General features: G+C 64.5%; 1 protein-coding gene across 2 annotated transcripts; it reads left to right on the forward strand.

The window, feature by feature from the left end:
* Positions 1 to 3,571: 3,571 nt before the first annotated feature.
* HTRA3 (HtrA serine peptidase 3) lies at positions 3,572 to 25,788 on the forward strand. Of its 2 annotated transcripts, XM_004579370.2 has the most exons (9): positions 3,576 to 4,218; positions 9,274 to 9,373; positions 11,238 to 11,460; positions 13,691 to 13,885; positions 14,446 to 14,478; positions 15,510 to 15,624; positions 23,196 to 23,244; positions 25,025 to 25,120; positions 25,545 to 25,788. In XM_004579370.2, exons 1-9 carry the CDS (start codon positions 3,825 to 3,827, stop codon positions 25,708 to 25,710), a joined length of 1,371 nt encoding a protein of 456 aa, XP_004579427.2. In that variant the 5' UTR covers positions 3,576 to 3,824; the 3' UTR covers positions 25,711 to 25,788. The 2 variants fall into 2 exon arrangements, with proteins under 2 accessions (XP_058526310.1, XP_004579427.2); XM_058670327.1 differs by lacking the exons at positions 23,196 to 23,244; positions 25,025 to 25,120; positions 25,545 to 25,788 and adding an exon at positions 17,033 to 17,300 and having other exon boundaries at positions 3,572 to 4,218.
* The last annotated feature ends 884 nt before the right edge of the window (positions 25,789 to 26,672 follow it).

Genomic DNA, 26,672 nt, shown 5'->3' on the forward strand with positions numbered 1-26,672 from the left:
AATCTGAGTGCCTGACCCTGAATGTCCCCGTGGCCTCTCTGCCAACGCGGGTGGCGGGGGTCAGACCCGGGCTTGAAACCTAGTGCCAGTGCCTCCCTCTCCTGGGGTCTTGACCCTCTTCCTGTGACACGGGACAGACTGCAGTGCTGACCATGGAGCTAGCACAGTCCCTGGGTAGGGGTGGGCCCGGGCACAGCCTTGGCTGCACAGCAGGTGGCCGGGTACGTGTCTTCCCCACCTGCAGCTTTCAGAGAGCCCAGGGGAGCAGCATCGAATGGCCTTCTCTGTATGGCAGTGCCCCTGCCTGGCCCTCGTCCGTCCCCCAGGCCCATGACCTGGCAGGTGCAGCCAAGGTCCCCTCCCACCTGCAGGCTGAGCTTTTCCCAGGCTCTCTGGGTGGCTGGAAACTGAGCCCTCCGACCCGCCCCCTCAACTGTCGGCCAGCAGCTCCTCAAATGCAACGAGGTCAAGAGGTCAAGCGGCCGCCAGGACAGCTGAGCTGGGTGGGGCTGGACGCTGGCCAAGCCGTCCCACTGGACAGAATGTCCCGTCCTGGGGCGCTCACGCCCAGCTCCTCTTGTCAGCCTGGGTGAGGATGGTGAGTTCTGAGAAGGGCGGGGCTGCTTGCAGCCAACATGGACCTGCCTGGCTCGGCCCTGCCCTCCTCAGCTCCGCCCAGGCTGACCCAGGCCCTGCTGTCCTGCCCTGTCTTGGCCCAGTCCCCTGGCCGGGCTGCCCATCAGTCCTGCAGCCACTTGCTGTGTGGCCTTGGGGAAGTCGAAGAACCTCTCTCCACCTGCGAAGTGAGCTACCTGCAGACCCCAGGTCCATGGTCAGGGTTTGCCCAGGGGAGCCAGAGGAGCTGCTCTGGGTGGTGGTTTCAGCCCTGCCTCTGTCCCCTTGCTGCTGTTAGCTGGGAACACTCAACCCCTGACCTGAGGTCCCCTCCCCTGGCTAACTCCCCACTCTGTGGCCCTGGGGCCAGCAGAGGGGAACCCCAGGGGCAGCCCCTTCCGATGAGGGACCAGGGCTGTGTGCTCAGTGCATGGGGGAGGGGGAGACCACTGTCCCCAGGGCTGGAAGCAGATGCTAACTCAGTGGGAGGGACTGCCGATGTGTGGTGAGCTCCCTGACCCGGGAGATGTGAACGGAGGCTGGGGGGATGCTGAGCGGGGGTGACTGTTGCCTATCTGAGACACGTCCACCTGCCAGCAGAGCATCTGCCTGGCTGAGCCCACCAGGAGGAGGTCAGGGCTGGTCTGGGCCTGCTGCCAGCCTCTCAAAGCCACCGGAGCCTGGCAGCGCAGCCAGCACCTGGGGGAACAGTCCAGGAGGGCTCCAGGTCACCGGGAGTGGCAGGAGCAGTAACACGGGGATGGACCTGCCTGGCTGCTGTGGTTCCTGGGGCCCCGTCCTCAGTCCGTCCCCAGGAGTGTCTGCTGTGCCTGCACACCCCTGGGTCAGCTGGTGCCTTCGCGTGGACGTGGCCAGGGAGTCGGCCCCCAGCATGCGGCCCTGCCAAGGCCGGCCTCTGCCTGGGAAGCCAGGGGCTGCACTCCTCCACGGCCCCCGCCCTGTGCAGGAGCCACTGATGCTGGAAGAGTGTGCTCCTAGGTCCCTGCACCCCGGCATCCCAATGCCACCCGCCCAGGCATCTCTTGTCCTCCATGTCAGGCAGGGGTCAGTCAGCGGGGCTTGGAGTGGGCATTCGGGGAGGGTCAGGGCCGAGGCCAGGCTGGGCCTTGGTCCCCTGGGAAGGGAGCTGCTGAGGGCCTGCCCTGCGTCATGGCCCCCACCCCAGTCCCGGGCCCCAGTAGGGGCCACTCTCTGAGTCACCCGTGCTCAGAGACAGTAAGGCTTATCGCAGCGAGGTGTGGTCGGAACGTCCAGTGCGGTCCCCGAAGTGATGTCAGCCATGACCTCATGCTCACCAGGGTCAGGTGCAAGGGCAGAGCTGACTACCATGGAGGGGGGAGGGCAGGACAGATGTGTCTACTCCTTCCGGGCCATTCTGTGTGTGCCTTAAGGGGCGGGAGCAGCAGGAGGTGCCATTGGCCCTGCTGCCTGCCCTCCTGGTTACACTGCAGGCGCCTCTGGGAGCTTCAGGGACCTGGAGACGCCCACCCCACACCTTCTCCGCCCTGGGATGGCTGTCCTGGTGTGGTGCAAACCTTACAGAGGTGTCCCACCTGAAGCCCTTTGCCAGCCGCCTGTAAAAAGCCTGCCCAGCAGCTGTTGGGGCAATGTGCTATTGGGGAAGGCCATGGACTGGGCCTGCAGACAAGCTCGGGTCTGTCCTCTCTCCCAGGATCCTGGTGCCCACCCAGCTGAGTCCTGTGTGGGGGCACCTGTGCAGCCTCAGGCCCAGGAGCCCACAGGCCTCGCCACGTGGACCTATACAGATGAATTTCCCAGCTGCACACAGCGTATCCACAGGCCGACACGGCCCCAGCAGACAGCCGGGGCCAGACCTGGGCCCAGGAATCCTGGAGCAGACCCCAGGAGCCCTGCCGAGGTCCCCGGCCCCAGCACTGAGAGTTTCTCTAAAGGCCACCATCTACAAGCCGCGGAGGGATGTGTCCCAGCACCCCTCCTCCGTCACCTCTGGGCCCTAGGGTGCCTGGTGCCGTGGCATCGCCCAGCCCTCACAAGCGTTGGGACCTTCAGGGCTCTGGATCGGGGGGACCCTCCTCTTCATCCCTAACTGGGGTGTCTATGAACCTGGACAAGAAAATAAAATCTTTTCACCAATCTCAGCTACAGCTGACGCCTTCAGCACCGCACGCACCTGAGCCTGCCAGGGCGACCCTGGACAGCCTGAGGCACCTGCGGCAGGGACCAGGACTGCTGCTGGCTGCATCTCACGGCCTGCCGTGTGGCCCCCACCACGGTGTCCACGTGTGCCCCGTGGCCACCCAGGGGGCTTTCATCTTACAGGCTAAGGAGGTCACCCCAAGGGGAACTCCCCAGTGCGTGCCAGGCAGCCTAAGAGAGGGTGGGCTTGCAGGAGGCGGGCTGCTGGCCAACGTCCAGGGGAGGGTGGGCTTGCAGGAGGCGGGCTGCTGGCCAATGTCCAGCCACCTTCTTCCACGCACCTCAGCCCCCAAGCTCCCCCAGGCAGCCCCACGCACAGCACACATAGGCATGGGGGACAGGCCTGGGAGGAGCCGTACAGCCTCCCAGGTGTGTGGGGGTGAGGGTCTGCCACCACCCCAGGGGGCCAGGCTGCCCTGCTCACCCCTCTTGCCAGGAGGATGACCCAAGGCCACAGAGCTGCTAGCAACCTCCAGGATCGGGGTGTGGGGACAGCCAGGTCTGGGGACACCGCCCCCCATGGCTGGGAGAGCAGTGACCCTGTCCAGGGGCGTTTCCCGGACAAGGGCCCCCAGGGGGCAATGCCAGGGCTCCAGGAGGAGGACAGGTCACTCCCCACGCGGATAGCTCCCTGCAGAGAAGGGGGAGGGCTGGGGAGGAGTCCCGCCTTGTTTATTTGGGATGTGTGTGTAGGGGGGCTCCTACCCACGCGCCCGTGGAACTCGGGCCACCCCCCACCCTGTGGTTCCGGGACCAGGCCAGCCGGAGGGTGGGTCGGAGCCCGAGAAGCGCCCAGCGGGGGCCGGCAGGGCCGGGGCGGGGCCGGCGGAGGGGCCGCCCGCCCCCTGGCCGCGAGGGCGGGCTGCGGTCGCCTTTAAACGCGCCCGGGCCCGGCGCCCACAGACCCTCGGCCCGGGCAGCCGGCTCCCGCGACGCCCCCGCGCCCGGCAGCCCCCTGCGCCGGCCCGCTCCAGCCGCCGTCCCGCCCGGAGTCCCGCGCCGGCCCCGCCATGCAGGCGCGGCCGCTGCTCGTGGCGGCGCTGGCCGCGCTGGCGCTGGCCCGGGAGCCCGAGGCGGCGCCGGCCCCGCCGTGCCCCGCGCGCTGCGACGTGTCGCGCTGCCCGAGCCCGCGCTGCCCCGGCGGCTACGTGCCCGACCACTGCAACTGCTGCCTGGTGTGCGCCGCGAGCGAGGGCGAGCCCTGCGGCCGCACGCACGACGCGCCGTGCGGGGAGAGCCTGGAGTGCAGCCGCGGCCTGTGCCGCTGCCGCTGGGCGCAGCCCGTGTGCGGCACCGACGGGCGCACCTACGCCAACGTGTGCGCGCTGCTGGCGGCCAGCCGCCGCGCCGTGCAGCTCTCGGGGACGCCGGTGCACCAACTGCAGAAGGGTGCCTGTCCGTCGGGTAAGCCGGGGGCTGGGGGCGAGCCTGAAGCCCGCGGGGCGCAGGCCGCGCGCCAGGTCTCCGCTCGCTGGGCCCCGCTGGACGGCCCTGCGGGGGAAGGGCCCAAGGTGGTGGATCGTGGCATAGCGGACGCGGGAGCCGATTGCCCACCCCGCCCCCGCCCCTGCTTCTGGCTGCACCGCAGCTCTTCCGTGCCTGGGGTCCCCCGGGTGCCTGTCGTGGGGTGTGGCTGAAAAGCCTCAGCCGGTGCGCCCTCCCGGGAAACCCCGCTGTTCCCTGCTTGATGCGGCTGCCTGAGGACAGGTGAGCAGGTAGGGCCGAGGAAGGCCGGCCAGCTGCGACTGAAGGCTCCCGGCCCCTCGCTCTTAACCCTGGTTGGTGGTGGGGGGCGCAGGCAGAGGACACAGCTGTAACTCCTACTTGGCTTTCGCTTTGGGCCCAGTGCGCCTGGAGCTGGGGCAGCCGCCGTGCTACAGGTGGGGGACCCCGGGTACCTGAGAAGCTTGCTGAGGGGTGCCTTGCTCTGTGGGGAAGATTTGCCGGGCAGAGGGTATTGCTGGGGCAAACGCGCCTGGTTAAGCTTGGCTGGGAGTATCTGGGACTGGGGATTGGGTCGGGACTGGGGCGTGGCCAGAGCGGGCACGGTGCTCCTGCACCCTTCATGGGCTGTCTGGGTGCCATGTGGCTCCAGTTCAGGTGCACCTCCCTGGGCGCCATCCACCGGCGTGGGCAGCTGCTGCCCAGGGGGATGCCCGCCTTCCTCCTGGCCCCCTGCACTCTAGTGCAGCTCGGACTGTGCGGGAGCCCCGTGGGCGCAGGCGCTGTCTGGTGGAAGGCAGAGGAACTAGCCGGCAGGGCAGGGGTGGGTGAGGCTGTTCACAAGGAGGGGCCCTGGCTCCCGGCATCCCTGCCTCCAGGCCCCACCTCCTGGTGCCATCACACAATGTGTGGCAAGTGGTAATCCCTGACTTCGGAGGGACTGAGGGAGCCTTCTAAAAGTTCATGGAAAATAGCGCTGGCACCATGGCATAGTGGATAAAGCCACTTCCTGCAGCACAGCATCCCATGTGGGTGTGGGTTCAAGTCCCGGCTGCTCTACTTCCCATCCAGCTCCTTGCTAATGGCTTGAGAAGGCAGCAGAGGAGGCCCAGGTGCTCTGTCCCCTGATCCCAGGTGGGAGACCAGCAAGAAGCTCCTGACTCCTGACTTCAAGTTGCTCCGCTCTGGCTGCTGTGCCCATTTGTGGAGTGAACCAGTGGAACCAGCTGGCAGGAGACCTTTGTCTCCACTTCTGTGCAAATTTGCCTTTCCAACTAAAAGAAATAATTCTGTTTAAAATGTTTTAAAAAAGGATTTGGAAAAGGCAGATTATGAAAACCTACGCTGGTAGTTCAGAAATTTTTCACCGAAGTAAATTTACCTTTATTTCTTTGAGGAAATTTTGATTTTCCTTATTTGGAAGGCAGAATTAGAGTGGGAGAGAGAGAACTTGGAGCTGCTGCACCTGTCCCCAGGCGTCTCTGACAGCCAGGGGCTTCTTCCTGGCCTCCCCCATGGGTGCAGGGCCCAGCGCTCGGTTCCCCAGGCGTCTCTGACAGCCAGGGGCTTCTTCCTGGCCTCCCCCATGGGTGCAGGGTCCAGCGCTCGGTTCCCCAGGCGTCTCTGACAGCCAGGGGCTTCTTCCTGGCCTCCCCCATGGGTGCAGGGTCCAGCGCTCGGTCCCTCCTCTGCTGCTTTCCCAGGAGTGTTACCATGGATGGCAAACCCAGCAGCCGGAAGTCAACGCTAAGGGCACGCGTGCTTCGCAGCAGTTCAACCCGCACCCCACAATGCCGGGCCTTCAGTGTGGCTCCGTTTCCTATTTCACAAAATCTGCGAGCCATCATTGTTAAGCCTCCGCCAGGGGAGGGTGGAGGGGTCGGCCGTGTCAGCCGTGTGCCCAGTGCTGGCTCCATGTCCCAAGGTGCACCTTGCCGCCGGCCTAGACCCATCCTGCTCCGTGGGTGCCCGACTGCTGGGCCAATGGCGGCGAGCACTGCCCCAGGAGCGGGTACTTCTCTGCTAGAACGAGGCTGGTGGGTGGGGATTCGCCAGGGTCTGCACCCAGCTCCGGTCAGAGCCCCAAGGTCCTGTGGCCTCTTGCCCTCATCAGCAGGTGCATGGGCTTGTGGTGGGCCTGAGGAGGGCCAGCAGGAGGGAGAGGAGGCCTCGTTCCCAGCTTGGTTGTGCAACCCCAGCAGGTTCGGCTGAAGTCTGTTGGTTGTGTTTATTTAAGACCTTTTGATTGCTAATCCTCTGGGGACCCAGCAGGCCAGAGGAGGACGGCAGAGGAGGACGCCCCTGCCCCCTGCCTGGCCCCACCGCAGTCCTAAGCCGAGAGCCTGGGCAGGGCAGCTGTGGAGGGGACCCAGCAGAGCTGGAGCTGGGAGCTCGGGGTCCGGCCGATCTGCCCGAGCTTGGGGCAGCCAGCAGTTCTCCCTGCAGGCTGCCTGTCTCCTGTCTGGGTTGCGCTGGGTAGGGGTGCCACCTCGGGCCATGCTCCCAACCCAGGCCAAACCTCAGTTTGTGTGTGTTCCTGCCGGAACGGCTTGGCCCTGAGTCTCCGTCCTGTGGTCCCTGCACCAGGCAGCCCCCGAACCCGTGGGGAAGTAGCCATCTTGCCTCGGGGCGTGGGGTATGTGGAAGGGAGACAACCTCTGGCCACAGGCCCTGGCCGCCGTGCAGCCATGATTCCTGGTCTAGTGCCTGCCTGCACAGCTGTGCGTGGTACCCCAGCCAGTGCGTGGCTGACGGAGTAGGCCTGAACTACTTGTCTTCTACATGTCCTGCTCTGCGTGGCGTGACCAGACGTGAGAGCCGCAGATGCATGTTGGCCACACCGGTGAACTTTGTGCGGGGGAAGGAGGAATTGGGGAAGAGAAGAAGCCAGTGGGTGGTGCTGTGTGCCAGACACTCCCACGGGGCTTCATGCTGCCTGCTGGGTCCTCGTGTCCCAAGCCCAGAGGCTCAACTGATGGGACCTGGCCAGACAGGGAGGGCTTCCCGTAGGAGGGAGGGCCGGGGCTTTCCTGCTGGTGGCCATGCCTCCCCCTCCCAGGAGCTGGGCAGCCCAGGTCAGCGTGGAATTGCACAGGCGGGGGAACCACGCTGGCCCCAAGCCCAGGCCAGGACTCTCATGAGGGTTGCGCAGCCAGGCCCGCGGACCGAGAGCCAGCATAGTGTGGGAGCAGGGCGTGGGTCAGGCCTGGCCATGGCCCGTGCCTGAGCCTCGCGTGGCAGGAGTGTGCTGAGGTCAGGCGCTGGAGCCCCAAGGATGGCCTCGGCACAGCCCTGGCAGCAGGCTGTCCGACGGGGCCCCTGTGGGTGCTGGCCTCAGAGGGCCAGCGGGGGTTGCTGCGGGCGTTCCAGACATGGCCTGCCCCTCTGTCGATGGCTCCTCTGGCCCGGCCCACAGCTGCTGCTGGGCAACAGCCGGGTCTGCTCATTGCAGGGGGCAGCGGCCTTGGCCTTGGAAGACAGAACTGGTTCTGTCCAGTGTGTGCCAGGGCGTTCACACACACCGCTGGGTGGGCTGTGCCCTATACACCTGCGGGGAAGCTGGCCATGCTGGCATCTTTGTCTAGAATGCACTGTGCAACCCGTGCGCCTGTACCAGGCAGCCCTGTGGGTGTCTGTGCCCGCCACCTGTCCACAACAGCCTCCTGCCAGCTGCCCCGGGCAGAGGTGCCCAGCTGCAGCCCTGAGCCCAGCTTCTGTTCCTGTGGCTTCTTTTCCATGGCCCCTCTCCCCAGGGGTGCCATCGGACAGCTGCCCTTGACTGCTACACTGTCCGATTCCTCCTGCCGGAAGCTCCCAGGGCCTGGAGTCGAACGGTTACTTTTTGAAAAACCAAAACCAACAACAACCGGTCAGCCCTCACAGGGCAGCCGGGGCAGGCTGCTGACCTCACGACTTGGCTGGGGGACGGGCTAGGGGCGGGCTTCTCACAAACCCCAAACAAGCAGTCTACGGCGGCTGGGGTGTTGGTGTGCAGAGAGCCCTGTGTCTTCCCACTGACTCATCGCTGACTCACGGGGGGCGGCGAACCCGGCCCCTGCCCCCCTCCACCCACACCACCCACCCAGGCTGCCTTAAAGGGACAGGCCAGGCAGGGCCCCGAGGCCTACTCAGACCCCCGGGGCCTCAGTGTCCAGGGCTGTGAAATGGGCCCCATGCAGGTATCCCGTGTATATGGCCCTGCTGTCCTGGGAGTCTGTTTCAGACGGGAGTCTGAAACCCTGTCTTTGGCTACCCTGCCCTTCCCTGTCCTGAGCTGGTTCTGGCTGATGTGGGGTGGGGGGATGCAGGTGTGTCCCTCGGCCTGGGAGTCAGGGCCTGGGGTGTGAGGTGGGCCATGGGGGGTCTTCTCTGGAGACACCGCAGGGACGCGGGAGCCAGACCCCCCGCCCCGGCTCTGGCCTCAGGCCTTGCTTCCCTGTCTGCAGGTTTACTCTGTTTCCCCGTGTGTCACTGGCCCACAGCGGACCACAAGAATCCCCCCAAACTGTGCCGGCAGATTGCCTTGAGCAGTGGGAGCGATGGGGGGCAGTGCAGGCTGTGGGGACCCCTGACAGTCGTCCCCTGGGGCCGCGGTGTGCAGGAGCCCGTCTGAGCCACCGGGCCCCTCCTCGCGGGGCCCATGTGCAGCGCCTGGGGCTGGTCCTGATGTCTGGAGGCCCCTCAGCAGCAGTGCCTGTGGGAACCTGCAGGGGAAGCCAGAGGCTGGCAGGCTTTGGGCCACTCACATGTGGGCGCCGCCGCAGCTGACAGCAGCAGAAATGCTAGCCAGCGGAGCCCCAGTGGGTGCAAGGCCTGGCAGGCAGGCGGGACGGGTGGGTGGCCACAGGGGTGAGCCTGGGAAGGGCAGCCACGATGGGCAGCAAGGGCAGGCCTGGGGGCTGGCGTGCAGAGCCGCCTCCCATCACCTGCTCCGAGTCCCAGGTGGGGTGGGGGGCTGACATGCACTCGGCCAGGGTCCCTGCGTGGAGGACACACCGGCTCTTTCTACCGGTGCAGGTCTCCACCAGCTGACAAGCCCACGGTTCAAGTTCAACTTCATCGCTGACGTGGTGGAGAAGATCGCCCCGGCCGTGGTGCACATAGAGCTGTTCCTGAGGTGAGTGAAGCCCCCGTGCGCCCCCGGCCCCTCGCCAGGGTCACAGGCTTGTCTAGCTCCATTCAGACTAGCCACTCGTGGGAGGCCTGATGCCGCCCATCCACATGACTTCTCACCCTTGGGGAAGGAACCTGCTGCCAAGGCTCCTCACAGCCCTGGGCTCTGGGCGTGCCGGGAGCCTGCAGCAGCCAGGGAGGCACAGGCTACCAGCGGAGATGGGGCCCCTCTTTGATAGCAATCAGCGGGCAGCCGCTGGCTTGGAGACTCCTCAGGGGTGAGGGTAAGGGGGTGGTGAGCCACGCCCCCTGCAGCCAGCCTGGTGCTGGGTCATGGGTCCTGGCCTGTGTGTCTCAGAACAGGCCCAGCTCTGCCTGTCTCCCTCAGGAGAGAGCCAGGGCCCGTGTGGGTGCACCTGCCGGGCCCCCAGGTCCTGCCGTGTGCCAAGCCCTTTGCTTCTTTCCTGTCTCCTCCTGGAACCCAGGAGCTGGCTGTGAGCTTCCCATTTCCTGAATGGAAACAGAGGCCGGAGAAGCACCCCCAGACCCACAGGGCACTGAGCTAGCCTGGGCATGACCCCACACTCACCCCTCACCACCCTGCCCGCGAGTCCCAGACCCCCAGACCTGTCATTGAGGAAATTACCAGCTGACAGGGTAAGTGGCAGGTGGCCAGCCTGACCGGGGCCCTGGGCACCGGCCCAGAGCCAGCTAATGACGGGCTCAGCCTTGGAGGTGGGTGTTCTGGGTGGGCCGAGGCAGACGAGATATGCATCGCTTGGAGCCAGGAGCCTCTCACGGTGCCCTCTGGCCGAGGCTGCAGCCGTGAGAGGGCCCTCCTGCCCAACCTAGGCAAGTAGTTCCTGCCTCAGTTTCCCCTCTTGCACAGCAGAGGCTGAGGGCTAGAGACCTTGGGACGGTCTAGCACCTGCAGGCCCCACATGGAGGGGCCCTGTCGCCCACCCAGCTGCTGGGGGTACCTTCATGCTGTGGGCATGTTCAGCCTGCCGCTGCCCCCTGCTCCCCTGGGGCTTCTGCCCAGGCAGCCCAAATCCAGCCGGAGCACCTCTGAACTCTCCTATATGGAAAGTCTTCTCACTGCAAGCTCCCGGGCCCTAGCTGAGCGCCTCTCCCGGCCCATAGCACCTGCTGGCAGGGCGTGACCTTCAACATCAAATAACCCGATCCTGGACTCGGTGGCCGTGCTGCCGTCACCAGCATTTCCTTCTTAATGTCCTGTGAATGCCAGTGCTGGGCCCGGCCCCCTGCCCGGGAGAAGGTCGGGAACTGCACCCGGCCTCCCCCTCCCCCTGCCCTGGCAGCAGCGTTGGCATTCCCTTACAGAGAGCCTGTTTCCCGGGGACTTGAACAGCTTGTCCAAGGCCAGGTCAGGGAGCTCATGGGAGTTTAGGATCCCGGCCCGTGAGGCTCCCGTGCTGGTGTTGGGACCAACGCTGGCCATAGCGGGCGCCAGGCCCGGGCCTGCTGCGACACGGGTGGGCTGTCTCCCTCGTTATCTGAGAGACACAGACACACAAGGGTGGAGAGAGAAACAGCCTCCATCCCCCTCATCCACTCGCCCCAGGCACTTCCCAAATCCCAGTGGCAGTAGGGGCGTCCATCTGGGGTGCGGACAGAGGCTCAGAAGGTCATAGGTGACTGTGGCACCCGGGTCGCCACTGGTGGCTGCCCAGGATGCTGGTGGGCAGGTGGGGCCGGGACTTGCCCCAGGAGTGCTGAGACGTGGGGAGGTGTGCCAACATGTCCCTCTCGCTGTGGCTGCAAAATGGCTCTGGCTTCAGTGACTTGGCTGACACCCAGGCAGCGGGTGGCAGAGCCAGGACTCAAACCTGCTGTGCTGCCCGCAGGCACCCACTCTTTGGCCGCAACAGACCCGTGTCCAGCGGCTCTGGCTTCATCACGTCCGAGGCCGGCCTGATTGTCACCAATGCCCACGTGGTGTCCAGCAGCAATGCTGTCACGGGCCGCCAGCAGCTCAAGGTGCAGCTGCACAATGGGGACTCCTACGAGGCCACCATCAAGGACATGGACAAGAAATCAGACATCGCCACCATCAAGATCCACCCCAAGGTGAGCGGGTGGCTGTGTCACGTGTCACAATGCCAAGCCCCAGCCCAGCCTTCCCACGGCGCAGCAGGGGGCAGTGCCCTGACGGCAACAGGCCAGAGGCCACAACCCCTGCTCTGCACCAGGACCAGGGCACAGGAGAGATCCCTCATTGTCCTGGAGACGCACCTGTGCCCAGGCGGGGTGAATCCTCCGTCACCCCCACAGAACCTCCTCCTCTCTGGCCGTGCACACGCCTCTGCACTAGCCACAGCCACCCCGGGGTGGCGGGCCTCATTCTTGTGTGGCTCAGGTAAGAGATCTGAGGTCCAGGTGCGGGTAGCTGCCCCAGGACGGGGGGCTGCCTGCTGGACTGAGTGCCCTGCTAGGCTCAGGCGTGTCCTCGGGTCAGTCCCTGCTCAGGACAGCTGGGAGGGGGACACACAGAAGGGTTCCCTGCAGCTTGGGGATTCTGAACTCAGACTTTCTCCTGGGGCAGGGCTGGGCCACCCCTGGCAAGGACCCTGTCTGTAGGGGGACAGCCCGGCTAGTGGGCATGTCATCCCTCATGCCCATTACAAGGGAGGAAACAGAGCAGGCAGCACCTTTCCTGCTATGTCCATCCACAGACTACTGGTCTGGGTGCAGCATGAAAACCGGGGGTCTGCAGGGGTCCTGTGAGAGGCAAGAGGGGTGTGCACCTCAGGCTTTAGGCCCTGTGGTCTCCATCATGACTGCAGCTTGGCCAGGTTAGGGCAGGAGTGCCAGGAGCAGATGTGGCTGGCAGCAGGAGTGCCAGGACAGGGCAGGAGCGCCAGGGTCAGGTGTGGCTGGTGGCAGGTGTGCCAGGAGCAGGTGTGGCTGGCAGCAGGAGTGCCAGGAGCAGATGTGGCTGGCAGCAGGAGCGCCAGGAGCAGGTATGGCTGCCGGCAGGAGCACCAGGAGTGCTAGGAGAGCCAGGAGCAGGTGTGGCTGGCTGCAGGAGCGCCAGGACAGGGCAGGAGTGCCAGGAGCAGGTGTGGCTGGCAGCAGGAGCACAGGGGCAGGTGTGGCTGGTGGCAGGTATGTCAGGAGCAGGTGTGGCTGGCAGCAGGAGCGCCAGGGGCAGGTGTGGCTGGTGGCAGGTGTGTCAGGAGCAGGTGTGGCTGGCAGCAGGAGCGCCAGGGGCAGGTGTGGCTGGTGGCAGGTGTGCCAGGAGTGGGTGTGGCTGGTGGCAGGAGTGCCAGGAGCAGGTGTAGCTGGCAGCAGGAGCACCAGGGGCAGGTGTGGCTGGTGGCAGGTGTGCCAGGAGCAGGTGTGGCTGGCGGCAGGAGCGCCAGGAGCAGGTGTGGCTGGCAGCAGGAGCGCCAGGGGCAGGTGTGGCTGGTGGCAGGTGTGCCAGGAGCAGGTGTGGCTGGTGGCAGGTGTGCCAGGAGCAGGTATGACTGGTGGCAGGTGTGCCAGGAGCGGGTACACCAAACATGGCAGATGTGGGGTGTGGCTGCGGGCAGCTTCAGCTTGAGGCTGGTTATCCTGGGTTTTTCTGGTTTAGTATTTGCATTTATTTGAAAAGCAGAGACTAGAGAGAGGTCCCCTCCACTGGTTTCACTCCCCAAGGGCCCACAATGGCCAGGACCAGGCCAAGTCACAGCTAGGAGTTGGAAACAGTCTGGGTGCCCCATGTGGGTGGCAGGAACTCAGTCAGGTGAGCCGCCACCTGCTGCCTCCCAGGGAGCTGGAGAGGAGGGTGGAGCCTGGGCACTCCGGCTGGGGACACAGGTACCCCTGGTAGCAGCTTAGCCAGTGCCCACCAGGCCTCCTCCAAGGAGTCTGCTGGGGAAGGGAGAGCCGGTCGGGGGCTTGGGCCATGTCTCCCCTTCCAGCTGAGGAGTGGAGCTGCTAGCCCAGTGGGCATTGGTGACCTCTTGGACACTGTCCTGCTGTGGGAACACCTGCCTGGGTGTAGCCTGGACTAGACAGGGGAGAGGCTCCACCTTGCTACCCAGCCCACCCCTCTTGGGGGTCCCAGACATCGCTGGTGGCCTGGCTTCTCCCACAGCGAAGGGGACAGAGACCCCCAGGCCAGCACACACCCGCCAAGGTGGGTTCCACCTTTCAATGTGTCGACACAAATGGGTGATGGGGCATAGAAGGTGCTCCAGAAGTAGACAAAGGGGGCTGCGGCCCTCCTCCCTGCCCATCACAGTGGGGGACCAAGCAGGTGGCAGACGCTGAACTCATTCTCCGCTCCCCCCGCCCCCCCTTGTTCGCCCAGGAAAAGCTGCCGGTGCTGCTGCTGGGCCAGTCGGCCGACCTGCGGCCCGGCGAGTTCGTGGTGGCTGTCGGCAGCCCCTTTGCCTTGCAGAACACGGTGACCACGGGCATCGTGAGCTCCGCCCAGCGGGGCAGCCGCGAACTGGGCCTGCGCGACTCAGACATGGACTACATCCAGACAGACGCCATCATTAACGTGAGTCCCCGTGCCCCAGGCCGCCACAGCCGCCCTGCCCTGCACAGCCTCGTCCCATGCCCGAGGCCACTACGGCCACCCTGCCCCGCACAGCCTTGTCCTGGGCGTCAGAGGCCACTACCCGACCCAGCCATGGTGCGGGAACACCTGTAGCAGGTCTGTGCCCTGCCCAGCCTCGTCCTGGGCATCGGAGCCCACTGCCCAGCCCGGCCACAGTGTGGGAAATGCCAGTGGCCAGGTCTGTGTCCTGTGCAGCCTCATGGCCAGTCCCCTACTGGTCCCCCTGCCTGGGTGCCCCAGGCCAGTGCCCTATCCTGCCTTGTCCCAGTCTGCTACGAGCTACCAGTTGGTGGCATTGTCCAGGTGTTGGTTTGGACAGAGCGTTCTGGCAGCTCAGACCCGGCCCTTGGTCATCTCCATGTGGGCCTCAGTGTTCCCATCTGTGAAGTGGGCACTGTGCACCAAGGCCCTTCAGTGCCTCTGCAGACACCGGGTGGATGGGAGGTGGGTGGGACGGCATGACAGGGTCCTGGCTCACACCCTGCTCTCTCCCCCCATAGTATGGAAACTCCGGGGGACCCCTGGTGAACCTGGTAAGTGTCCCTCCCGACCGACCGAGCTTCGGAGCCCCTGGGGCTCTGCTCACACTGGGAGCAGGGTACAACCATGCAGGGGTAGGGACCGGCACACTCCTTGGTCAGGTCATGGCCAGGTTGGAGGACAGGACCCAAGAAGCACCCGGGCCACTCAGAGCACTGGTGGCCTTGCCCAGCCCTATCTGGGGTCAGGGTCTCTGTGAGGGGTCCCATTATTCTGCTCGCCTGCCTGGGCCTGTTCGCAGCCCCAGAGTTGGGCCCTTCTCATTCTGGAAAAGATTTTGCCCTTCATAGCTCCTGGTTCCTGGGGTGTTGGAACAGGTGACCAGTCACGGAGAAGAGGTGGCCATGTGTGGATGAGCCCCGGGGGCTGGGAGCACCCTGTGTTGCTCTGGCCTTGCAGCTGGCATGCACTCCAGAGGGCCTTCCTGGAGGAGGTGGCATTAGCACATTGTGGTGAAGGAGGCTATGGTGCATGGGGAGACACGCAGAGACCCCAGGGACTCAGGCAACTGGGTTAGCAGAGCTGACTGGCTGGAGAAGTCCTGCCCCGTGGGCACTCCTGTGTGGCCATTGGTGGGCGGGGCTGGGGGACACTCGCCTGGGTAGAGATGAGGCTGGAGGCCAGGCCACGGGGATGGATCTTGGCCCACGGAGTCCTCGCGAGCACCCAGGACCAGGCTCCAGGCTGCCCGGATCCAGGACTCTGCCCCAGCCGGGAGGGCTGACCGAGATGGGCCAGCGTGAAGCAGAGTGGGCTCAGATGGGGTCCCTGTGGGCCTGGGCACACGGCACTCTGTCTGCCGGCCCGTTGGCGTGTAACCTGGGGGACCCTGGGCTGCAACATGGGCAGGAGGGGAGCCCACAGAACGTGGAGGCCAAGAATGGGTCACTAGCTTCTGTGGGAACCAGAGAATACTTGGTCGGTCAGCGAGGGCTGCTCCCTGGCCTCACAGGCGGGCCTGGTGGGCGGCAGATGGCGCTGGCCCAGCCCCGCCCCGCATGACAGTGCTGTGCCCGCCCTCCAGGATGGGGAGGTGATCGGCATCAACACGCTCAAGGTGACAGCTGGCATCTCCTTTGCCATCCCCTCGGACCGCATCACGCGCTTCCTGGCCGAGTTCCAAGACAAGCAGACTAAAGGTACAGGGCCGACCCAGAGGGCAGGCAGCTGGGATGGGCACTCCAGGGTCGGGGTCTTCCCTCCCATCCTCGGGCCAGGCTCAACTGAGGTACAATGCCAGACTTGCTCTCCCCTGAATCGGGCCCTGGGACCTCAGTAGAGCCATTGTCAGCTCTCCATGCCCCGAACCCCTCCTCAGCTCCTGGCCGGGCTTGTTCTCGCTGCTTCCTTCCCGTGTCCTTGGCCATCACACTGGGCGCTTCCAACTTGCTCCTCAGTGCTTACAAACTGACACTCTCTTCCTTCCAAAGCCGTCCTCCCCACATCCCCCATCCATTACCTATCCATCCACCCATCCGCCCATTCATCCATCCACCCACCTGTCCATTCATCCACCCATCCACCTGTCCATTCATCCACCCATCCACCCATCCACCCACCCACCCACCCATCCATCCACCCATCCATCCACCCACCCATCCATCCACCCATCCATCCACCCATCCACCCACCTATCCATCCATCCATCCATCCATCCACCCACCTATCCATCCACCCACCCATCCCTCCACCCACCTGTCCATTCATCCATCCACCCACCCACCCATCCATCCATCCACCCATCCACCCATCCATCCATCCACCCACCCATCCATCCACCCATCCATCCACCCACCCATCCATCCACCCATCCATCCACCCATCCACCCATCCATCCACCCACCCATCCACCCACCCATCCATCCACCCATCCATCCACCCACCCATCCATCCACCCACCTATCCATCCACCTATCCATCCATCCATCCATCCATCCACCCATCCACCCACCTATCCATCCATCCATCCACCCACCCATCCATCCACCCATCCATCCACCCACCCATCCATCCACCCATCCACCCATCCATCCACCCACCTATCCATCCACCCATCCATCCATCCATCCATCCATTCATCCACCCACCTGTCCATCCACCCACCCATCCCTCCACCCACCTGTCCATTCATCCATCCACCCATCCATCATCCATCCTTTTATCTATCTGCTCCTCCATCCCTCCACCCTCTCTTCCACTTCCTTTTTTCTGCCGTCTGTCCCTCCATCCTTCCATCCCCCACGCACCCCCTCTTTCTGCCGTTGGGCCATCCAGGCTTCCTGGGGGGATTGTCCATTCCAGGGGAAGCAGGGCCCAAGACCACCTGATTTGTGGCAAGACCCCAGCCCAGCTTCCCTCTCCTGACCTCATCCAAGCTGGGTGCCTGGCCTACCTGCCAACCACTGATGGCCATGTGTGTCTGGCTGGGAGAGGTGTCCCCCAGGCAGCCGCCTCCCAGAGGGGCCCGCAGCGGCCCCTGCCCAGAACCTGCCCTCCGTATATCTCCCGGGCTGTTCACGCCTTCTCTTGCCTCTCATCTCCTCCCAGCCCCCTCACCAGCACTACACTGAGAGCGGGCGCTCCCTGTGCCTGCCCCTCCTTCACGACCCCGCCAGCCAAGCCTGCCACCCCCCACCCCCGTGCTGCCGGGACGGGTACCCCGAGGACCAGTCTATGAAGAGCTGCTCTGGAGGAACCCCGTCTGTTCTCCATGTCCCCAGAGGTGGGACAAGCCGCAGCCAGGCAGGACCTGCCGTCGGCACAGAAGCCAAAGGGTTCTTTCCTGTGTTGCCCCGGGGGGACTGTGCAGCAGCAGCTTGAGCCAGCGTGGTGCTGGTCCCTCCCCTGCTGACGTGCGTCCAGGCTGGGCTCTCCCTGGGTCTCCGAGCGTTTCTAACCTGGGCCATCCCTTGGAAACCTGCACAGCTGTGCGGGCACTGGGGTGTGGCCGGGACCTCGCTGCCTCGCACAGGGACTCGCCCTACGCCCAGGGCTGTGTTGCCTCAGTGCCTCGTAGCAGGACAGGATCCATCATGAACCGTGTGTGGAAGCTGGCTCCTCTTTTTTTTTTTTTTAATAAAAATTATCAAGTGGTCCAAACCCCACTAATCTACAGTTGTTTACAGCGAGCAGTCTGTGTGGTTAGACAGCTGTGGGGAGCTCGCGGGGTCACGGGTCACCATGGTGCTGGGCCAGGAGAGCTGCGGCCTCATGCTGGGCCCCACTTTGGTGTTTTGTAATTATTTTCTTCCTGTACTGGAGGAAGGGACGAGAGAGCAGGAGAGAGCTGCTCCCAGCAGCCCAACCGCATCAGTACCCGGTCTGTGGGCCGGCCACTCGGTATCACTGGAGAGTCCCCAGTGTGGAGCCTGTTCCGAGGGCACTGCCCAAGCGGTTTCGGCAGTTCTGAGGTGTTGATTTCGTTGTTCCAAGCTTGGGGAAATCCTCCCAAGGCCCACTGGCTGACACAGTCCACCTTAGAGTCTCTGCTCCCCCAGATACTCGCTGTCGAAACTCAGCCGGGAGAGCTGTGCAGTTTGTCCTGCCCCCGTGGTACTGGACGTCCTCTGCAGGCCTCGATGAACTGGCTGTCATGTCCCGCATGTGCGTCTGGGCGTGCCGTCCACCGCACGGGCTCCAGCAACCGAGGAGGCCCAGTTGTGACCCATGCACTCCACGGTCAGTGCACAGCTCCTGTGATTGTCACCGTGGTTGGAGTTCTGAGACTCAGTGCAGCTGGGGGAGCCCCCACTCCTGGCTCAGCCTGTCCCCCACTTCAGCCTGCACGCACACCAGTGGCTACAGTTGTCTAGTCAGTTCTGTCTCCAGCCCCGTCTCCTATGCAAGCCAGTGCATGCTGCGGCCCTCATGCACACCAGCAGGAACTGCAGCCTAGTCTGGGTAACCCCCAAAACCCCCACCTGGTCTGTCCCAGCCTTGATGTGCACGCCTGTTTGTGCAGCAGACTTGTCCAATTGGTCCCACATCCCATTTAGCTCTTGTACATATCAGTGGACATTGTAGCCTAGCTCAGCCTAGCCGACCCTTCTATCCAGCCCTCACTCATGCCTGTGGGTACTTCCACTTGTCCAGCCAGGTCTGCCCCCAGACCTGGTTCTTATGCTCAGCTGTGGGAGTTGCAGCCCATCAGAAGGGTGTCACAGATTCCCTACAGGGCCCACTCCCAGTCCTTGTACTTCCCAGGTGGCTCTACGGTCTAATGACAGGACTTGCCCCCACCCTAGCACCTGCCAGCAGATGCTGTGGCACAGCCCAACCAACCTGCACTTATTCTGGTTCTTACATGGACCAGTGAGTGTGCTCACTTAGCCCAGCCTGGCTCTCCACCAACCCAGCTCACATGCAGGCTAACAGGTGTTGGAGCCCTGCCTAGCCTAGTCTGCTTCCAGACCAAGCTGTCAGGCAGTGGGAGCAGTGGCCCAGCAGGAGAGCCTCGGCAGCCCCTCTGGGGTCTTAGGTGTGCTAGTGGGTGCTGCAGCCCAGTCTAGCATGGCCCGCCTCACCTTGGCATTTGCCAGCAGGTCTGTGGCCTAGTTCAGCCCAGCCTGCCGCCAGTCCCAGCTCATGCTGACTGTGCTGCAGCTTAGCCCTGCCTGCCACCAGTCCCAGCTCATGCTGGTGGTGCTGCAGCCTAGCCCTGCCTGGACAGCCCCCAGTCCTAGCCCTAATGTGAACCGGCTGGTGTTGTGGCCCGACCCTGACTGTCCCACATCCCATCTGGGGGCTCACTTCTATCAGTTGGTGCTGTGAACTGGCCTGGCCCTACATGCCGCCAGACCTGAGCCGCAGATATGCCAATGGGACTGTAACCTGGCCTGGTCTGGGCTGCTCCCAGCCTCGGTTCTTGTGCTCACCTGCAGGCTGCATCCTGACAGAGCAGTTGGCACCAGGAGGGCTTGGGGCTCATCCAGCCTTAGGACTGGTGCACGTGCAGTGGGGTGGGGCCCCAGGAGCCCAGGGCAGCTGTTCCTCTGGCCTGGCCAGTGTGAGACCCCGGTGGCCCCGTGGACAGCAGGGGTCAGTCGGGGGTGTTTTGTGATCTGCAGGCAGCTGGGGAGAAACTGCAGGGATGGGGGCGGCAAATGCTCATTCTCTGTCTTGGGGAGGGTCACAGGCGGTCTCAGCACCCCATGACTGGCCAGCGCTGAGGCAGGGGGAGGGAGTGGAGACATGGCCTGGCTCCCATGTGCTCTCGGTGGCCTGGCCGGGTAGTGTTGGGGTGAGCTGTGGGTGCGTCGGGTCTGTGCTGAGGAGAGCTGAAGGCAATGTGGTTGGGGCGAGGTTGGACACCAGACTCTGTGCATGCTGTGTGTGGGACCCCATAGTGTAGGGAGTTTTTAAAATGGAGTTGAAATGTGGTGTTTTGTTCGGAGGCATCTGGTGTGACCCCCTCGGAGCTTGTTCCTGTCCCTGGACCCCAGAACCCATGTATGATCGCCCCTCCCCTGCGCTTCCTCACTACAGGCCCAGGTCTGCCCGGGGCGCTGGCGGGTTAGACCCCTGGTCTGCCCACATCTCTCCTCCGTGCCCCCATCCCCTGCAGCCTTGGCTGAGCTCTGCATGCTAGGTGCCAGGCACTGGGACCATCATCATTGGGTGCAGGCCGGAGCAGGTTCTAATGGCTGAAGTGGGCCCACATTGCCTGTCCCCCCTGCACACCAGGCGCCCACAGACAGCCCAGCCCTCAGAGGAGCTCAGGCTGCTCTCTGCTCTGGAGGTGGCTTTGCCTGCAGGTGCTCCTTGAGGGCACGGGAAGCTGCGGAGCCATGGCGGTCAGGGAGCAGCCTGGCCGGGCTCCAGCCTCGGGGACTGGATGCCAGCTGTAGAGTGGCACAACCCTCATCGCACGGCCCAGGCGTACACCTCTGATCTGGTCCTCGCTCACCAGCTGTCAGCCCACACGTGCCTAACCCTAACCCCTGACCTCGCCTTAGGATGCACCAATGCTGGGCGCCATGGCCGCTGCATCTTCCCATGGGCCATGGCCACCAGGGGACTCGCTCTCTGTCCCCGCCCCACAGACCCTCCTACAGCCAGAGGGAACCTCCCTAAGCTGAAGATTTCCCAGCGTCTGCCACACCCAGGGGTCTTGCCTCCCACTCACTCCAGCCCCGCCTGGGATGCACCTGCTGCCCATCAGACTTCTTTGATGAAGTGTGTGTGAAATATTTTGTCCACTTGGAAAACTTGGGTGGTTGGTGTTCCCTTTAGAAACATGATGTGGACTTCTGTGGGGGTAACGGGCACCCAGACACTCCCCCCACCTCCCCTCCCCCTCCCCTCCTCCCCCTCCCCTCCTCCCCCTCCCCTCCTCCCCCTCCCCTCCTCCCCCTCCCCTCCTCCCCCTCCCCTCCTCCTGCCGCCCTTCCCCTCTCCCCCTCCCTCCCTCCCCCTCCCCTCCTCCCCTCCTCCCATCGCTCCTCCCCCTCCCCCTCTCCCTTCCTCCCCCTCCCCTCCTCCCCTCCTTCCCCTCCCCTCCTCCCCCTCCCCTCCTCCTCTCTTCCCTCCCCTCTCCTCTCCTCGCCTCTCTCCCCTCCCCTCCCCTCTCCTCTCCTCTCTCCCCTCCCCTCCCCTCTCCTCTCCTCTCTCCCCTCCCCTCCCCTCTCCTCTCCTCCCCTCCTCTCCCCTCCCCTCCCCTCTCCTCTCCTCCCCTCTCCTCCCCCTTCCCCTCCCTTCCTCCCCCTCCCCTCCTCCCCTCCTCCCATCCCCTCTCCCCCTCCCTTCCTCCCCCTCCCCTCCTCCCCTCCTCCCCTCCCTCCTCCCATCCCTCCTCCCCCTCCCCTCCTCCCCTCTTCCCTCCCCTCTCCTCTCCTCCCCTCTCTCCCCCTCCCCTCCTCCTGCCTCCCTTCCTCCCCTCCCCCTCCCCCTCCCCTCCTCCCCTCTCCCCTCCTCCCATCTCTCCTCCCCTCTACCCTCCTCCACTCTACCCTCCTCCCATCCTTCCTCCCCCTCCCCTCCTCCCCCTCCTCCCCTCCCCCCCTCCTTGCCATGTTGGCCATTTAGTGATGTCTCTGATGACTTGCAAGGCAGAGTCTTTCTTCTTTAACTTCTCGCCACAATGCCTTACTGGTGTCAAGTTGCAGGGCCAGGCGTCTCCGTCAGCCACGTGCCCTGGTCCTTGCGGACTGTGATGCAAGGGTCTGTGTTGTGATCTCTCCAGCCAGTACAGTGGGTGTGTGTTGCCAGCCCATCTGGTGGCCTGTGGACAGGGTCCCTGGCTGGGTCCAGCGTGGATGGCTGTGCGTTCCTTCCCAATGCGACATCTTTCCTTTCCCACCGGCTGGAACTGGAGTGTTGCATGCCAGTGGCGGGTGGGCCTCCCTGCCATGCTGCGTGGGCTGTGTGGGCCACGGGGCTGGCGTGCGTGTCCTTCGGGGTGTAGAAGTTCCCTTCCGTGTCTGCTTTTCATCAGGCGTAGATGTTCCATTGTGTCTGCGGCTTTCTGGGCACCCTCTGAGAGGCTCAGCTGGCTTCTTGGATCTCTGACTGTAGCAAATTTCATTTGGATTATTTTTAAAATAGAATGTTTATTTTATTTGAGACACAGAAAATGAGGGTGCTCCCACCCACTGGCTCACTCCATAAAGACGTGCAGTCACCAAGGGTGGGACAGACTGCAGCCCGGAGCCGGGCCAGCCTGGTCTCCCACCAGCCGGCCCCCCACCTGCTCGGCAGCTCGGGGCAGACCAGGCCCTCCCGTTGGCATGTGGGCCTCTCAGGTGGCAGCCTGAAACACCCGTTGCGCCTGTGCCGTACGCGTGAGGCCTGTGGCTCTGCGTTGCTGGGCTGCTTTGGGTAACAAGATGAGCAGTGGGAGGTGGCTGTGAGATTTCCCATTTCTGGAGAGCTTTCTGTGGTGTTGGTGGCATTTCTTGCTGAGACAATTGGTGCGAATGTCTAGGAAGACCCTGGGACCCCAGATGGTATTTGTGGGAGAAGCAGCCATGGGACCATTTGGTGACCCTGAGTGTCCCGGTACCGGTCTCCAGAAAGGAGCCTGCTCGTCCCTCCCCCTCCTCGTCCCCGCCTCCTCCATCCCGGGCCATCTGGGGCTCCATGGAGTCCCGTCTCCTTCCTGGCGGTGACGGCTGCATCTTGCCGGGGCCCAGAGAGCCACTTCCTGTCCTCCCTGGCCTTGCTGCCACGTCCCGTTTCCTGTTTTGCCGAGTGGCGCTCTCATCTCGAGTTTTCTGCCTCCAGCCCACTGCGACTGTCTTTCCCAAGATTGAAGGCAGACACCAGCACCCTTGGTTTGCAGTCCCCCTGAGTTCCCGATAGAGGCACCTACTAGAGTTGTCCTTGCTCCCTCATCCTGCACCCTGGGGCTGACTACATGTTACTCAGGGCCAGGCCTCCAACACTCCCCGTCCAACAGCAGTGAATGGTGCTGCCGTGGTCGGGGGAGGCAGACCAGGGCGTGGGTTCTGGGGCATCAGCCATCCCCACAGGCCCCTGGGGTGAGGTGTGCAGCTTGGGGAACAGATGCTGGCCTGCTGTGGGGTTGAGGGGTGGTTCTGGGGACTCGGGAAGAGGTGGCCTGGAGCCAGCAGTGCACTGGGAAGCTGGGGGCTCCTGCTGCTCTCTGATCCTGCACGGCCAGGGGGCAGGAGTCCCTGTCCCCTCTATGTCTTCTCGGGGCTGGCCGCTTCCACGCTGGCCCTGAGCGTGCCCTGCTGTGCTTCCCTTACAGACTGGAAGAAGCGCTTCATTGGCCTCCGGATGCGAACCATTACCCCCAGGTGACTGTGGAGGCAGCCCCCGCTGGCCCCTGCTGGCCCCTGGTGGCCCTTGCTGGTCCTGCTGGCTCCCACTGGCCCCCGCTGGCCCCTATTGCCCCCCACTGGACCCCGCTAGCCCTCGCTGGTCTTGCTGGCCCCGCTGGCCCCCGCTGGCCCCTGCTGGCCCCCGCTGGCCCAGCCCCTGCTGGCCCCCGCTGGCCCCCGTTGGCCCCCGTTGGCCTCCTCTGGCCCCCGCTGGCCCCTGCTGGCCTCTGCTGGCCCCTGCTGGGCTCCGCTGACCCCCGCTGGCCCCTGCTGGCCCCCGCTGGCCCCTGTTGGCCCTTGCTGGCCCCCCCTGGCCCCGCTGGCCCCGCTGATGCTGCTGGCCCCTGCTGGGCTCCGCTGGCCCCTGCTGGTCCTGCTGGCCCCTGCTGGCCTCCACTGGCCCCCCTGGCCCCGCTGATGCTGCTGGCCCCCGCTGGCCCCCACTGGCCTCAATGGCCTCCGCTGGCCCCCGTTGGTCCCGGCTGGCCTCCGCTGGCCCCCGCTGGCCTCTGCTGGCCCCCGCTGGCCCAGCCCTTCCACCACTGTCCTCCCCAACACCCTGGCCCTGCCAGGCTGGGCTCCTCAGGGCTGCTCCCAGGCTGGGAGCCACTGACCATGGCCTAGGCCTCTCTCTGTGTGCCTGACACGATTCTCTGGTCACCAGGTACCCTGTCCCAGTGTCACCTCTTCCGGGAAGCTTCCTGGATTAGTTTCTGAAGGCCGCCCTGACCATAACAAACCACTAAGACTTGGTGGCCTAAACCAGCAGAGACTTGTCACAGCTCCGCAGGCCAGAGTCTGAGAGCAGGGGATGGCAGGGTCACCCCGGGCAGCTCTGGGTGACCCTGAGGTTGTGGCCACGTCACCCTAGCCTCTGCCTGTGTCCCCCATGCCTGCCGTTTATGCACCTGTGTCCGGGCCCACCCTGTGCTGTCCCATCATCACAGCCCCTCGACACTGGGCCCCCCAAAGCCAGTCTCCAGATCTTTATACAAGCAGAGGTCTGATTCCAAATCAGGCTGTGTCCCGGGGCACTGGGTGTGCACGAACATGGGGGCCCCTCTGGGTGTCCTCTCTGCGGGCCCACCCCTGGCTTCCACCCCACCACTGCACTGCTGAGACCCTCCCACCCCGCCCCCCACCTGCTGTGAGCTCGCTGGGGGCAGGATTCTGCCTGCTAAGCCTGTGGCTTGGCTGCTAATGCCAGGCCTAATGCCAGCCCACACCTGGAAGCCCTGAATGAGTGTGGTGAAGAGGGGATGGGTGGGAGAAGGTGGGAGGGGAGGAGGGAAGGGGAGAGGAGGGAGGAGAGGGGAGAGAAGGGGAGAGGAGAGGAGGAGTGGGAAGGGAAGTGGAGAGAAGCGGAGGGAGAGGGAAGGGAAGGGGGGAAGGAGTGGGGCGCAGAACCAGGTGTGAGGAGGGAACCAAGGGAAGACCTTGCCAATCAAGACTAATGTGTCAATTTGTTATTGGACGTGTTTTTTCTTAACCCCATCCGTCTACCCACCCGTGTGTCCATCTGTCCAGTCTTCGGCATTCATTCCACGACTCAGCCATTGTCCGCCCCATCCCTTCTGTGCCTTTAGCCATCTGCCTTTCCTCCTTCCCACCAGCACCCTCCAGCCATCCCCACCTCCTCACCTCCCTCCCTGCCCCACACGCAGTGCCCTGGCCCTGGTGGGGGAGGGAGGGCTGCTTGGTGCTAGGGGCCAGGCTGGAGTCCTCAGAGGCCTGACCAGCCGCGTCCTGCCCCCAGCCTGGTGGAGGAGCTGAAGAGCGCCAATCCCGACTTCCCGGCCGTCAGCAGTGGCATCTACGTGCAGGAGGTCGTCCCCAACTCTCCAAGCCAGAGGTAGGCTCTGTGGGGAGGCAGGGAGCCGGGGCCATCCTGGGGCTGGGCTGGCTCTGCTGGCCTCTCGTGGCTGACACTCCTGGGAGGGGCAGGGCTGCCACCGTGTCCTCTGAGCCTTAGCTGTGCCCAGAATCCAGCCCCCAAGGCTCTTGGCACCCGTGCCCTGCTTGCGACCAAGCTCAGGAATTGCATGTGGTGGTACGGCCGCCAGGGCAGAGTAGAGAAGACCAGGAGGCCACTGGCTGCAGCCGCACACCCCTGCGCAGGAAGGGGGACCCACATGGCCTTCTGGAACACACCTGTGCTCCCGTACCAGGCCCCCGCCAAGCTGGGGAGTGACCCTGAACACAGGCCCTGCACACCTGCAGCCCGGTCGTCCCAGTGCGGCTAACCCCACTGATCTTGCTCGTCCATCCCTTGGCAGAGGAGGCATCCAGGTGGGTGATGTCATTGTCAAGGTCAACGGGCGCCCACTGTCAGACTCGAGCGAGCTGCAGGAGGCCGTCCTCAATGAGTCGCCTCTTCTGCTGGAGGTGCGGCGGGGCAACGACGACCTGCTTTTCAGCATCATGCCCGAGGTGGTCGTGTGAGCCGGGCGGGCAGACCGAGGACCAAGCACCGCTGGCTGTGCCCAGCGGGGCCTGCAGCCAGCGCCAGCCCCGCGTCCGGCCCCGGCTCTCAGTCTCGGGGAGCGTGGGATCCCGGGATCCCACAAGGGAGCCGGTTGTCCCATTCCCCCACACGGACAGGTGCTCCTGAGGTCAGTTCCCAGGAATGTGCACAAATCCTGCCCCTCCCTTCGAGTCCTGCCTCCACCTCTGCCAGTCCCCCTCACCCAGCCCGCCCAGCTGCCCACTGCCCTTACGTGACCCTCCTGCCCCTCCCCAGGCTGTGCCCACCATATGTGACAGGGGCTGCCCGCCCTGCCCCCGGGCGTCCCTGGAGTGGGTCAAACAGGTGCTGAGTGACTGTCCCCTGGCTGCTGAGCCAAGCCCTGTCCCCGACCATGAGGGGCTCCCTGCCCCCAACACCCCACCTCCACCCCATACTGCAGGAAGCCAGCAGGGACAGGAGCAGGGCTGACACCCCCCACCCCACGAAGGCCACCGGCCGCCTCCCCAGGTGAAGCTGGGTCCCTCTGCGGATGCTCTGAGCTGCTCTGCCTCCCACCACCTCATGGCTTAGGCTGCCCCCGCCCCTGCCTGGAAGTGGGGCCTCAGGGGGCTGAGGTGTGTGTGAGCTTCGCGATGAGCGTGTCCCCTGGCGCCGCTTTGGGCTACGTGTGTCTACTGTACGGAAATTAAAGTTTACCAGCACCTGGGGCGAAGTGCTTTCTGGGCCCCTGCACAGTGCCAGATGCCCTGGCTTGTGCCATCACGACCCCTGCATGGCCCCATCAAGGAGGAATCGCCCCCACACTGCTCCATGCCCATCCCTGCCCCTGCCCAGCCTCCGGCCAGCAGGCCCCAGCCCCTCTGTTCGGACTGGCCCTGTGCCGTGGTCGCTAACTTCGATACTCCGCCTTTGTCTATTCACTTAGAGGTGAGGCTGT

The sequence above is a fragment of the Ochotona princeps genome, chromosome 11, assembly GCF_030435755.1.
Source record: "Ochotona princeps isolate mOchPri1 chromosome 11, mOchPri1.hap1, whole genome shotgun sequence".
Lineage (NCBI taxonomy): Eukaryota > Metazoa > Chordata > Mammalia > Lagomorpha > Ochotonidae > Ochotona > Ochotona princeps.